The 13,561-nt window shown below is 40.5% G+C and overlaps 1 protein-coding gene across 2 annotated transcripts in view; it reads right to left on the bottom strand.

Moving 5' to 3' along the window:
* Nucleotides 1–13,561, bottom strand: part of Rab3c (RAB3C, member RAS oncogene family) — a 217,289-nt gene that overhangs the window by 191,533 nt on the left and 12,195 nt on the right. For both annotated transcript variants that reach the window (XM_016000216.3, XM_006981659.4), the window contains exon 2: nucleotides 12,169–12,399. In XM_016000216.3, the coding sequence (XP_015855702.1) occupies nucleotides 12,169–12,399 (231 nt within the window). The remainder of the gene's footprint in view (nucleotides 1–12,168; nucleotides 12,400–13,561) is intronic.

Genomic DNA, 13,561 nt, shown 5'->3' with positions numbered 1-13,561 from the left:
GCATATGCATGGCCACAGCAAGTCTCTCTTCTCCAAACTGTTCAGTATCATGAACTCCTGAATGTCACCAGTTCCCAGACATCTGAGGTATTGATACCAAAACAATGCAAATGATAAGCACTCAGGAGGCAGAGCCAGGTGAATCTCTGTGAGTTTGAGGGCCGCCTGGTCTACAGAGCGAGTTCCAGGACAGGCACCAAAACTACACAGAGAAATCCTGTCTTGAAAAAACCAAAAGAAAAAAAAAACAAACAAAAAGACCAAAAACACACATTGTCTGATTGACAGGGGTCATTGCCAAGAGCAGTTATGGCAGGAACTCAAGGCAAGAACCTGGAGGGAGAAATTCAGAGACCAAAGAGTTTCTTAGTATATTCAGCTGCTCTTCCTAAAGAAACCAGAGCCATATGGTCGGGAATGGAACTGTCCACAGTGGACTAGGCCCTCCCCCATTAATCATTCTCCACAGACATACTTGCCCACCCCTCCAATGGAGGCAATTTCTCAACTGGCATTTCCTCTTCCCAGAACAGCTGAGTATATGTCAAGTTTGGTATAAACAAACTATGACTAATCTGGATTCCAATTTTTATACCCTTATTTGGATAGACTTACACTCATTCACCTTTGCTTTCTCCTTTATCCTGCTCAATCTTTGATGGAGCCGCTGCAGTGAGAATGTTCAGGGTCAATGGAATTAGTTTTATGCAGGCAGAAGCAGAAGGGAAAAATATTGCACCTATAAAATTAACTACTACATGTTTGGGGAAATACGTTGCCTTTCCCTTAAATAATACTTGAGAAATACATTGGGTGATTAAATATTTAATTAATCTGTATTTTATGATAGCAAGTCCTGTATAATTTTAAATGAGCTGGGTAGAAAAATACCAACAGGTGATTTGGTGACGTAGGCACAGCTAAGTTCATGCATTAGACAAAAGGCTGCCTCAGTCACCAGGCAGCAGTGAGAAGAAAGAACATATCAGCATTTCAATAACATTTTTCTATGAACTCAATGGTTGTTTTGCTCTCAGGTAGGACATTAATTTTATGAGCATTTAATAAACAAGCTGTATGGATTTGACTTCTCTGTTTAGCTAATGGCTCTATTTAAATGCACAGATGTCTCAATAAAACACCAGGACACACCTCAATAGTGCGGCAGACTGAACTTGGGTAGATGAGAATTTATCAGTGGCTCATGATAGAGTGGGGTATGAGTGGGGTGTAGGTGGGGTAGGTGGGGTAGGTGGGAGGGTGGAGGGACACTGTAACACTGTTCAGGAGGTGTTTTACTTCAACAGCATCTTTTATGCCTTATTATACATCAGAACATCAAAATCAAGGTTCTTCATGCAAATGTCTGTATGCTTTAGCACTGGAAATGCCTGACTCAGAAAATAAGAAGTTGGATGGGTGAGTTTAATGCTGATAAGATAAAGGATGTAAGGAATAGTAACATTCTAATTGAGAACTTACATTGTACCCCAGATTGGTATCTTTTATGATATTCTAGCGAAGGTCCCATACTACTTCTATCCCAAGACTACTCACTCAGCTGCTCTCAAATCTAACAATTGTCAGACACTTTCCATATAGGAGAGGCAATTCTGAATAAACTGGCCTTAGATAAATGAAGTTTTAAATCATCAAACTTGGAAAAACTAAATCTTGGAATAGAAATCTTTTGTGTAATCATAGTTAGGAAAAAGAAAGGGAAAGAAAAGGAAGACTGTGGAAGATCAGTCACTTGACCCTCAGAAACATCAGTGAATGACTGGCTCTGGGAAGTCCTCCACTTCCTGTTGGCCTAAAGGTCCTTTCTGTGACCTTGGGTCTACCTACAGTTTCCTTTTCCTGATACAGTGGCAGACTGGTCTTCACGTGTCTCTCCAGCATTTGTCTTCCATGACATTTCTTCCTATCACTAGTTATTGATGCTTTCTGACTTTTTTATGTTAATCTGAATAATGATGTTTGATGTTACTCCAAATATAACAGAAAGAATCATATGACCTGGAGGAAATCACTTGCCCTCTCTGAGAGTTAGTTTCCTTTCAAAGGATCAGTGCCCACAGCAACATTTCAGGGTGCTTATTATAACCATTAGGGATAAAAGCTGCATAGTGTGGACCAGAGCTGAGTTGAGAATAGTGGTTATAGAGCAAGGGTGTAGAAGAATAGGTTGAGGGAAGATGCTCCAAAGCTCAGGGCGCACGCTTAGACCATAAACCATTTGCCACTTCTTATGACTGTAAGAAAAACCACACAGGGGAGAGGTTTGTTTTAGCTCAAGGCTTAAAGGTTTCATTCCACCTTAATTGGCTCGGTTGATTTGGGGCAGGTGGAGAGTTAGGATGTGGCAAAGCAAAGATGCCCACCTCATGGTAGGCAGGAAGTCGGAACAGTAAGAAAGGAAGGGTTGGTCAGTGGACAGGACACACACTTCCTTCAAAGGCACACTCCCGGTGACTAGGCACCACCACATAATAGCCCATCCAGCTAGGAACCCATCAATGGAGTAATCTATTGGTGTGGTTGGTACCAATCCTCTTTCAACAGAAACATTAGCTGGGGATTGAACCTTTGACAGATGTTTGAGGGAAACATCCTATCCAAATGCTAACAGTGAAATTGAGTGAGGGACTTACTTTCTGTGCTTCAGGGATCTTACCTCCCAGACTGCCAGGTCCCATCCAACCATCAAACAGTGTTGAATGGAGAGTAAGGATTAAAAAACAATAGATATTAAAAATAGAGATGTAGATGTAAAAGAAGAAGACAGAGACACAAAATAGCACCAAGAGGACCCTGGGTTAATTCCACAGTTGCCCTTAGTTTATTTCTCAGGGCCTTTTTATACCCAAAGCAAGGGAGGCAAAAGACCTCCCCCTTCAATGACATCACAGTTCAAAGTACAAACAAGTGTAAACACCTCCTTAATTCTCAAGACATCTGGTAACCACGGCTTTTGCAAAACATCCTGTTATTCATCCTTGAAGGGTAAAACAAGCTAGGACTCTCGGATTGAGTCAAAATGGAATAGACTACACTATGGAGTCTCTGTGGGCCCCCACAACAGACTTTTGTGAGGACTGGGTCACTTACCATATACAACTCCAACTAGCATCTAAGAGACCATTGAATGCCAGTTAGTATTTTTATTTATGTTTTCTTTTTATTTTCCATTAAATCATTCCCTTCATTTTACATATTGGATAACTAATGCCTAGAGAGGTTAAGCTACATAGAGACCTAGAGTCTAGACTCCTGCCTCAATGCTCTTGTTTTGGCCCTTTTGCCTACATGTCCCTCTCTATATGCATCTTGCACAGTCTTAACTGCTTCTTGCCACTTACATATGTTCTTCAGTCCCCATAGCCAGTCAGAAAAGGTTTCTACAGAAGCAGAGGTGAGCTTCCATGAAAATAACTGAAGATTAGGCTTTTGATCCTGTTGTGGAATATTTAACTATGTAAAGATGTGTTACATTTATGTTGTGGAATATTACTTTAACTGTGTAAAGGTGTGTTACATTTGTTTCTGCTGCAATTATTTAATTATGAAAAGATGTGTTGCTGTTTCACCCTGCCTACCTAAAGTACCTGATTGGTCTAATAAAGAACTGAATTGCTAATAGCTAGGCAGAGAAAGGATGGGTGGGGCTGATAGGCAGAGAAAATAAATAGGAGAACTCCAGGAATGAGAGAAGAAGGAGGAGAGAATGAGAGAGAAAGAGGGAGAGATGCCAGGGTCAGTCAGGTAGGCAACTGCCAGTCAGTCAAACACAGAAATAGCAACAAAAGTGGGAGATACAGAAATAAAAGGTAAAAAGTCCCAAGAAGCAAAATATAGATGAAGAGAAACAAGTTAAGTTACACGAGCTAACAAGAAAAGAGCTAAGCTAAGGCCAACTGTTCAAAACTAATACTAAGTCTCTGTGTCATGATTTGGGAACTGGTTGGTGGACCCTCCCAAAAAAATCCTGGTACAAGATCTCTTCCAAGTGGTCCCAGCAATGTGTTCACGTGGCCATCTGCTTTCTGAACTTATTCAAAATGTAGATGTGTATTTCTTTCTCAGTTAAGGCCAGCAAATTGCCAAAGCCTCAAATTTCCATAGTCCGAATCCACCCTCAGATGGAGGGCAAAATAAAAGGATGCCAGAATTTGATAAACAGAAGAAAGCAGACATGAATGTGCTACGTGCAGCTATGGCAGAAAAATAAAACAAAAATATGTCTCTCCTTTCATGCAGAAAGCTCATCCCTGCTCTAAATACCTACAGGCCTCAGCTTAGGAATCTTTTGACATAAACTCTCCATCTCATATGAAATTGCCTACAAGCTCTACCCCCCACTGTGTTTTTCAATTATCACAGTGCTCCAATTCCCCATTAGCATTTACCATAATTGATATTTTTGTGTATTCAGCTTCAATTCCAAGCTCCTTCACAAGTGCATATTTTAAAATGCATTTAAACACAGAATAAATGCTACTGAATTAATGAACAAGCAGGTAATTCCTTTTTGTTTCATTTCTCAGTTCTCATCGCAGGGGTGGATAACCACAGTGAAGGTTCTCAGTATCTCCAAGACTAGGTCAGGCAGATTACCTGTTCTTCTCAACCATCAGCCAGATGGTTGGGCCCTCTCATAGCTCCTGTGTACCCATTTCTGTATTCTCAGAACCTGCTGTGACACACAGTAGGCACTCAAAAAGCATTTGCTACCATGGAATTACTAAATCAAGTACAAAAGATTTAATGGAGGTATACCATTCATAGAAAAGAAGCAAACCGGCAACTATGGAGTATATATATTTCATGTTTCATGCTTAGATTGAAGCAAGTATAAATATTTATGGTATCAGATATTTGGCACCTAAGGTCTATGTGTTATTTCACACCACTCCACAATGAAATGAAATGGAGACAAAGAGATCTCAGGACTTGAAGTTGCCCAGCAGCTGAGAATTAAGCAGAATTTAAAACCTGGGTTGCTATATTCCGGAATCTCTCTGCCCCTGCCATTGCGCCATTTGACCTCCATTTGCTGAAAACAGTTACTGATCCCACCAGGTAACCCTTTCTACCTTAGATGTTCCCAGTCTTCTCTTGTAGCAGGCGATCCTGATGAAGGCAGGACAAAGTCTTTGCCACCTTCTGTATCTTGTCAGTGCTGGGAATTGGTTTAAACACAGTAGGATACAGGGATGTTGCTTTCAGCCACCAGCAGAGTGAATGGTTTCATGCATCTTGACATTTCACAGACCACAGCAGCTTCCTCTTGGGAGAAAAATGAAAGCTGGCCTTTCTCAATCTCTCCTGGAAAGCAAGTGCTAAGTTCAAGGAAACATGATGGGGAAAAGAGCGTACATGGCAACAGCCAGGACAGCCCTGGCAGCTGTCACCGGCTCTGGTGATTCTCCTAAGGAGCTTGTCTGGGCAGAGCATGTTGGCTCCTTAAAATAGACTAGAAGACTGGAAGACCAGCCTCAAGTCAATGAGCAGAAAGACTGGGCTAAAAGAGTACTGAGTGCAAATCCAGAGGCCTGGGTTTTGTTGCCCAGGCATTCGCTCCCCTTGTTGCACAGTGATCCTTCCCTACACACACCCCTGACTGCATGCGTGCTCCCCAGCAGTGGCAGCAGGCATTCCAGAAATGCGAAGGAAAGGAGCCAGTTGAATGTGTTGCCTCCCTTCTGCTGTACATATCTGTTTCAAACACAAAACAGACAATGCACGACGTGCTCCTGCTGGCAGGTAGGAAATTCCAAGCAAAACAACTGATCTCCTCACCCCCTAGAACTATACATTTCTCAGAACAGGGAAGGAAGATAATGAGCAATTATGTAGTGCAGAAAAGTAGCCACTGGGGAGTAAGATATGCAAAAATCTAACATTTGGTGTTCTAAGGTGTCAACAGATCTTGCCCTGCCCCCAAACCTCATTTATCCTGTGTGGTCAATACATGGGCTTTGAATGTATTTAAAAGATGGGTGCTGGCATATCTTGTCATCTTTGGGCAAATGATATTATTATCTTTCTGGTTTTGTTTACCCTTATCTATGAAGCAGGACTATTTTGCCACCTTCTTTCACTAGGCTGTATCAAAAAATGAAAACCTGGAGTGACCATTGTAACAAGCACCTGTAATCACAGTACTTGGGAGACATTGTTATTAGGAGTTTAAGGCCCACTGAGGCTACCTAGGGAGTTCCAGTCTAAGACAGAAATAAGAAAACAAAAGCCTGTGTTTTTAAGTAATTCTACTGTGTGTGTGTGTGTGTGTGTGTGTGTGTGTGTGTGTGTGTGTGTTAATTTATAGCTCAGTACTGGGTTAAAAAATAGTATAAATGATACTATTAATACAATTGAACATTAATAATGGTTTGGTCAACAATGTGCAATATCTTTCCCTGACCTAGTTTTCCAGGTCCACAAATACTGAAACCCATAAATACATGGAGCCTGCATGAAAGTATTCAGAATGCCAGTCTCTGTCAGACTGGAAATTTTCCTCTGTGTTACCCTCCTATTTTATTCATTTCCCCTTCATTCTGAGGCCTCACTCATCTCAGAAGTGGAGGCAGAAGTTTCTGTCCCACCAGCAACTCCCGAATATCCAGCAGCTGCTTCCCAAATAATTGACCCAGAGGCTTAATATAACTTACAATGCTCGACTGGTAGCTCAGGCTTTTAACTAACTAGCTCTTACACTTAAATAAACCCATAATTCTTATCTGTGTTTAGCCACTTGTCTTGGTACCTTTTCTCAGTACAGCATTCTCATCTTGCTTTCTCTGCATCTGGTTGGCGACTCCTGACTCCACCCTTCCTCTTCCCAGCATTTTTAGCTTGGTTGCCTGGCCTATATTTCCTGCCTAGCTACTGGCTAATCAGTATTTTATTAAACCAATTTGAGTGACAAATCTTTACAGTGTACAAGAGGATTATTCCACAGCACAGAGGGACTGCTTTTCTCTATATCAATGAACAGTAAAGCCAATAACTTACTGAAGAATGCCTTAAAACTGCAAACCAACCAGTCCAGAGCTCACCTCGCATCCACTGCCTTCATGTGTCTCTCATACTCTTGGCCTCTATTCATGTACCCTGACAGCCAGACCATTAGAGCTAGACCGAATACTTCAGAGACTGCCAAAAAGATCCAAACTATACAATCAAAAAGTTATTAAACTCCCTTTCCCATTCTTTTCTGCAGAGGTCTTGAGGGAGGCTCTTTCCCAAAGCTCCCCATCATGACTTCCTCCTCATGACCATAATTTTGGTTCCTAATTCTCTGAATGCAACTGCTTCTCCCTCCCATCCAGCAACTGAGTGCCATTGTCTTGTGATCATTGAGTACAACAAACTATCTCTTCACCGGCGGAGTCATCTTTTTTCTGTTGACCTTGTCACACTAAAACAGTAAAGCATGTTTCAAAATGTTCTTTTCCCTGACCTCCAGTGAGAAAGAGGACCACCATCATTTTCTTGATAGGTCTGCACCATCTCCTCCATATACTTGAGTACAGTTACTAGTGTATAAAGTAACTTATGAACCAGAATCTTTTTTTGTTGCTTTCAGAACAGCAGAAGGCAATAGTAACCCCCTCTCCCAACCTGCCCCTTCATATATGAGAACCATAAGCTGGACAGTTAGCCTTCCATTAGAGTCAATTGTGAATTTTGGAATTGAGCAATTAGAGAGAATTAAACAGGTCTGTAATTTGTTCACAAGACTCCACTCTGGTGTCTAGGCACCTCAACAGTCAAATTTCAATACCTGCCAGAACTCTTCAGTTTACAGACATTGTTCTAAATTCTACTTTCTTATGTCTAGACTCTGAAAATAAACATAGATTATGTTCTTCTAGGTTATGGGCACTGCACTGTTTTTCATCTTGCCCTTGGAAAGATGTTCATCCCAGATAGCTTTCATCATACCCAAACCAAAATACCATAAATCTATCCCTAGTTTATTCCCAATAGCATTAAACATATGTTAAAAAGAGAGAGCCAACTCAAACATTTGTAATCTCTGAAATGTTGAGTTATTTTTTAACTTGAGACTCATAAAAAGAATAAGGAAATGAAACTTCAATAAGAAAGATTAATGTGATTAAGATTTATAAATATGCTAATAGAATTCAAAATTTGTATGTAAATATAACTGAAGAGTGACGTGTCTTTAGACAAGTATATTCAAAGTGGTAAGGAAGTTCCATAGAGATATATAATGTCCAAGAAATGTTGCCCATGTTTTTCAGAGCAGTTAAATAGCTTTATTTGAATGGTTAGCCATTGAAAATCCAACAAGCAGTTGTGGAGTGAGAAAAAAATCCCACACAGTACAAAAAGAGAAAGCAAACCACCAAGGTGAAAGAGCAGGAGTCTTTCCTCTGCCTCTTCCGGTGGAGGCTCCACTCTCTTGATGCAGTAGAAATACTACCTGAAATCCAGCCTTATTTGATTTGTCTGTGTCTAATATATTTCACTGATAATCAGATATGAAGTTGATTGGTGTTGTCAGAGTTCAGCCCTTATCTTGAATGTGAATTCAGTATAGTAAAAATTAGACCAACCCAAGTGCCAAAAGATGTTGTCACACGGTTCTGCTCTGGCATGAACTATAATTGCTTAACTTCTCTAGATCTTGTTTCCTAAGTAGGTACCTTTACTGGAAATTAAATACTCATAAAAGTTGGGCACGAGAGAAGCCTCTGTTGACCCTGGCTGATGTCCTTGTCCAATGTGTACTGTCTATAGCTCTGCATGGCCACCCCAGTATCTGAGCACCGCAGGGTACTTTCCAATACCTCACAGCATCACAGTGTCTTCAGCCTATCTTGGCAAAGAGTGTAGGGCAGTGGACTAAGCCTCAGTGGCTTTCAGACTGTGAAACGGCTTCATTTCTTTTATTTGAAATATATAATAGGGTGAGATGATATGGATTTTTTTATGTCTTAGCAAATTAATTATACATTAACATAAGGGCATACAAATAGGCTGTGAAGAGCAGTAAATTGGTTTTGAAACCACCAAGATATGTCAAACCATCAGTGTTAAATAGAGACCTGAGTAAATTTCCAGTGTTGCTAAGCAGTAACAGCTACACATAATGAAACATCTCCCATTGCCCTTAGAGCATTAAACAGAAGACCCTGAAGTTATCACAGGAATACCTACATTTAAATGTAGACCATGTTTCTCCTTATTATACCTTCTTTCCCAAACCTCAATCCAACAGGATAATCAAACTCTTCCAAAAAATATCTTCAGTATACCAGGATACATGGTCCAAGATTATTCCTGTCATGGTCACAAAAGTCTACCACAGCAGTGAGGGTCAGCAAGTGCAACCATAGAATCTGACAGACCAATCCTGAAAATCCCCTTAGCCACTCTCCATGTGTGACCTTGAGGTGGCTATTTGGCGTGTGTCATTTTCAGACCCCTCATGGAAGATAATAAACACAAAGTAGGATCATCGGGAGAATACAGAGACAAGACATGGACAATGCTTACCCAACAACTGTTAGTCATTTATCATATTTACCCCATACAGGGTTTGCTTACCGAAGTGTCTAACTGCTCCATGTCTTAAATTCCCTAACTGTAGTGCACATTCAGTAAACACAAAATCTTTCTACAGTACTTTTTCCGAATGTTTCCTGTGCAGTATACCATATGTTCCACAGCAATGTAAAACTCATTTTCACAACCCTAAAACTGTAGGTGTATTAAGAACCCCCAGTAGAGCCAAACACAAAGAAATGGGGTGGTGCTTTTGTCATTTGATTGTCTTGGAGAGATTTGGGAGTTATGGCTTTTGTGATTTTTTTTAAAGGGATGCATGGTATTACTATGTAGTTCAAGTTGACCTCAAATTCACACAGTCTTACTGCCTTATCCTCACAAGTGCTAAGATTACAGGCATGTTCCTCATAGACAACAAGATTATGTCTTAATTGGGAAACCAAAAATGATTAAACTAGTGTCATGACTAAGGGGAAGGAATGGTTGAAAGCTTCCATGTGACTTTTTGGTGGGGGGGGGGGTCCCTAGAACTAGGCAATGGAGTTCTGAAATGAGGTATGAGGTTGGGATGCCAGTGAAGACACATGACAGCTTCAAAAAAAAGTATCACATCTTGCCAAATCTTGGATGAATCTGAGACGAATACTATCAGAGGCTACACAGACCTCAAAAAAAAAAAAAAAATGGGACTCTTGAGAAGGCCAGAGAGCAGGAGGAGCCGCAGAATCAGAGCTGGGCTCTGTCCAGCTCCATGTGGTGCAGCATCACCTAGAAGTGAGAGAAGACAGGAGGAGGCAACCCTTAGTGCCTAAGAACAGAGAACAAGTTTTCTCTGGCCTGGAAGCAGCACCATTTTAAGGAAAATATCTTCATAAGTATAAGATAAGGCTACAAGGATCCTTTTTAAATGTCTCTAAGAGACAAAGAAGAGGAGAGTTGGAGCTCTTTGCCTGATGAGCAGGAAATTTACTAATATGGAGTTAAGAGATACGTGGTTACAAGATTAATTTATTTTTCAACTTATCAAAGCCCCTGAAAGTGAAGCAAGCATTCTTAAACTTGAATATGGCATTTATGACTGTGAATATGACCATGATTGCCTGAAGCTAAATAGGAAGAGAACGAAAGAGGCCCTGAATGAGAAGCAATGAACCCCATCTTTCTGTCTGCATGCACTAAGGGGATGTGACTGGTAACACATCAACAGTGACAAGTTCCCAGACAAGCACCCCCAAACAAGTACCCCCCACCCACACACACTGCACAAGAAAGTGACTTCAGAAAATGGTCGAGTATTGGAGATGCTAAACTTGGAGTTGAACTGTTGAGCTTCTGTGTGAGTTCTAGTCAGACCTAGAAGATTCCAGAGTTAGCATAAGTGAAACAGTCATAATCCATTGTTAGACAACCTCCCATATAAATATACTCACACCTTTAAATTTTATCTCTAAGACCTTTAAGATGGTTAAAGGTCATGCAGTTTATATAAACATTTTAATAGGAGTTGTTCTATTTTTTAAAACAGTCTAAATGCCATAGTCTGGGATTTGTCTTTCTTTAGCTTTCCATATTTGACTGAAGAAGCATCAGCCCTTTAGATCAGCCCTGTACCAGTACTAAATGGTACTGTCTCCACAGGAGGCAGAAAACATCTCCTAGGAAATCTTTGTCTATTGCTGTGATCAATTTGAGTGGTAGAAAGGGTTCCAAATTGACTAGCGTCATGACTAAGGGGAAGAATGGTTAAAAGCTTCCATGTGACTGTTTTATTGGGGGAGGGGCATGTATCCTTCTATGAGTACACTGTGATTTTTGTAAGACATTTACTACATGAATCTCTCTGACATAACCTGGTGTCTTAGTTACTTCATCACTTACATCATCTGGGGGCTATTCACATACATATTTTTTGTTTCTTACTCCTTAGTTTTCTAAATCTATACTAACAATGTAGTCAGGAAACCTCTGATCTTCATGCACTGAGAGGGCAGAAAGCTAGCCAACTGATTTCATAATTTTGTGGGGAACTTCCTATTAAACACTTTGTTTCTTGTGCTTTCTTTCATTTGGGTATACAAATATAGTATTTAGAGCTGACACACCATGGTCGTAAAGTAAAAAAAGACTGTGCTCAAAGTTAGGCCCTGGACATCATAAAGGAAGTAGCCCCACTTCCCCTACCTTCTATTATCTTCTCTTTTACAGCGCATAAAACAGGCTGACCCCTGTGCCCTGAAAAGCCAGTTATATATGTATTGCCTGTGCAAGTATATATTATAAAAACAACCACAGAAGGAGTCACAGACTTGCTCAAGTTCATGCAGATCAAGACAGAACCAGACTCCCATTGAGCATCCCCCACTGCCAACATCAAGAGCTTGGATTTTTTTCTCTTCTAAGGGTTGATGAATAGCATCACATGACTGTGAGGTACAAGTCATTCTCCATATCATCAAAAGCATCACTGCACACTCTCAAACACAATGTTCTGCAGCAAAAAAGGCTAGAAACGAGTCTTCGAGGACCCCATGGGGAAGGAACGAAGCACAGTGTCTTTCACTTGCATATTTGTCCATCCAACACCCCCAGGATGAAGGATGGTGTCAGTTCAAAGTGACTTACCCAAATCTGAAGCTTGATTCTCTTTTCATTTTTGAATACAGTTTTGACTTTGAAATCGATGCCAACTGTGCTGACAAATGCAGATGTAAAGGAGTCATCCGCATAGCGGAACAGGAAAGATGTTTTCCCCACACTGCTATTGCCAATGATCAGCAACTTGAACATGTAGTCGAAGTTCTGGTCAGAAGAGGAATCTTTCTGGCCGAACCGGGCATCTTGGGCAGAGGCCATCTGCAGGGAAGCAGGCATGGATCAGTGTCCCATTTGATAGGAAGCTAGCAGCACACTCATTATTACCCTTGCCAGAAACAGATGTCAGGGACTCAGGAGGCAAGTACAGAGCGCTCCCCAATTCCCCTCTGATACTGGTATCCATGGCAATAATTCCCAGCTGGAAAAGAAAACAGCAAATCTTACAGCTCTCTCCAGCTGTGTTGGTACTTGTCACAGCTCAGCATTCACAAGCAATCAAAGACACCAAAGGCGACATCTCTCAAAGCAACATGAAAAGCAAAGATATGAGGAACTGGCAGGGCATGCGAGCTCTGAAACTTTGTAATCTCAGTGAGGGGGACTCCAAAGTGACTGAGCAGAGCTTATTCCTGAAAATGAGAATTATTACTCTAGAAAAAAAAATTCCAAGCACATCTCTATTTTATCTAATAACACCATATCATGTCAGCATCCCAACATAAATGTCAGTCTCCTTAAAATTAAAAATAATGATTATGATACATTTATATGGTTCAAAATGTAGCAGACACTGTTCACCTATTTAACCCTCTTAACCACAGGAGGTGGGTACCTTATCCCTACTAAAATGAGAAAACTGAGCTTCAGAAATATGAGATAATGTACTCAAATTTATACAGATGGTAAGTAGTAGAGGCAATTGGTGCCAGGGAACAATTCCTGACCTCTGACCTATTTCCTGATGACATCTACAAAAGTAAGTGCAGTAAGCCAGATGGTCATGTGGGAGGCATTTCTTGACAAAAGTATGGTGAATCCTACTTAGGTTCAAGCATTGTTTCTGTTACTTACCATCTGTGTGAACTTGTTTTTTTTTTATTTTTAGTTTTCCTCATTTTATACTTGTTTTACTGTCTGAGAACTCTGTACATGCATGCAATGTGCTTGTTTTATTTTAATTGATGTGTTATAGTTTCTCTTCTCATATGAAGTGAAAATGACACAGTACCTACCCAGAATGCTCATGAAAGTAATAGATAATAGATCTATAAATCAGATCTATTACTCAGTAGAGACTAGAGATTGGTTTCTCGTTATTTATAAATACTTTAGGTAGATGTTTATTCTTCCTCATCTTTGTGATAATTTTAATATCTATCAAAGTGTCATTGTATCACTTCTAAGTACCACGAGCTCAGAA

This window comes from Peromyscus maniculatus, chromosome 15, assembly GCF_049852395.1.
Source record: "Peromyscus maniculatus bairdii isolate BWxNUB_F1_BW_parent chromosome 15, HU_Pman_BW_mat_3.1, whole genome shotgun sequence".
NCBI classification, from domain to species: Eukaryota; Metazoa; Chordata; class Mammalia; order Rodentia; family Cricetidae; genus Peromyscus; species Peromyscus maniculatus.
Note: the sequence above shows the minus strand (reverse complement) of the source record. Positions and strands in the feature narration are given on the sequence as shown.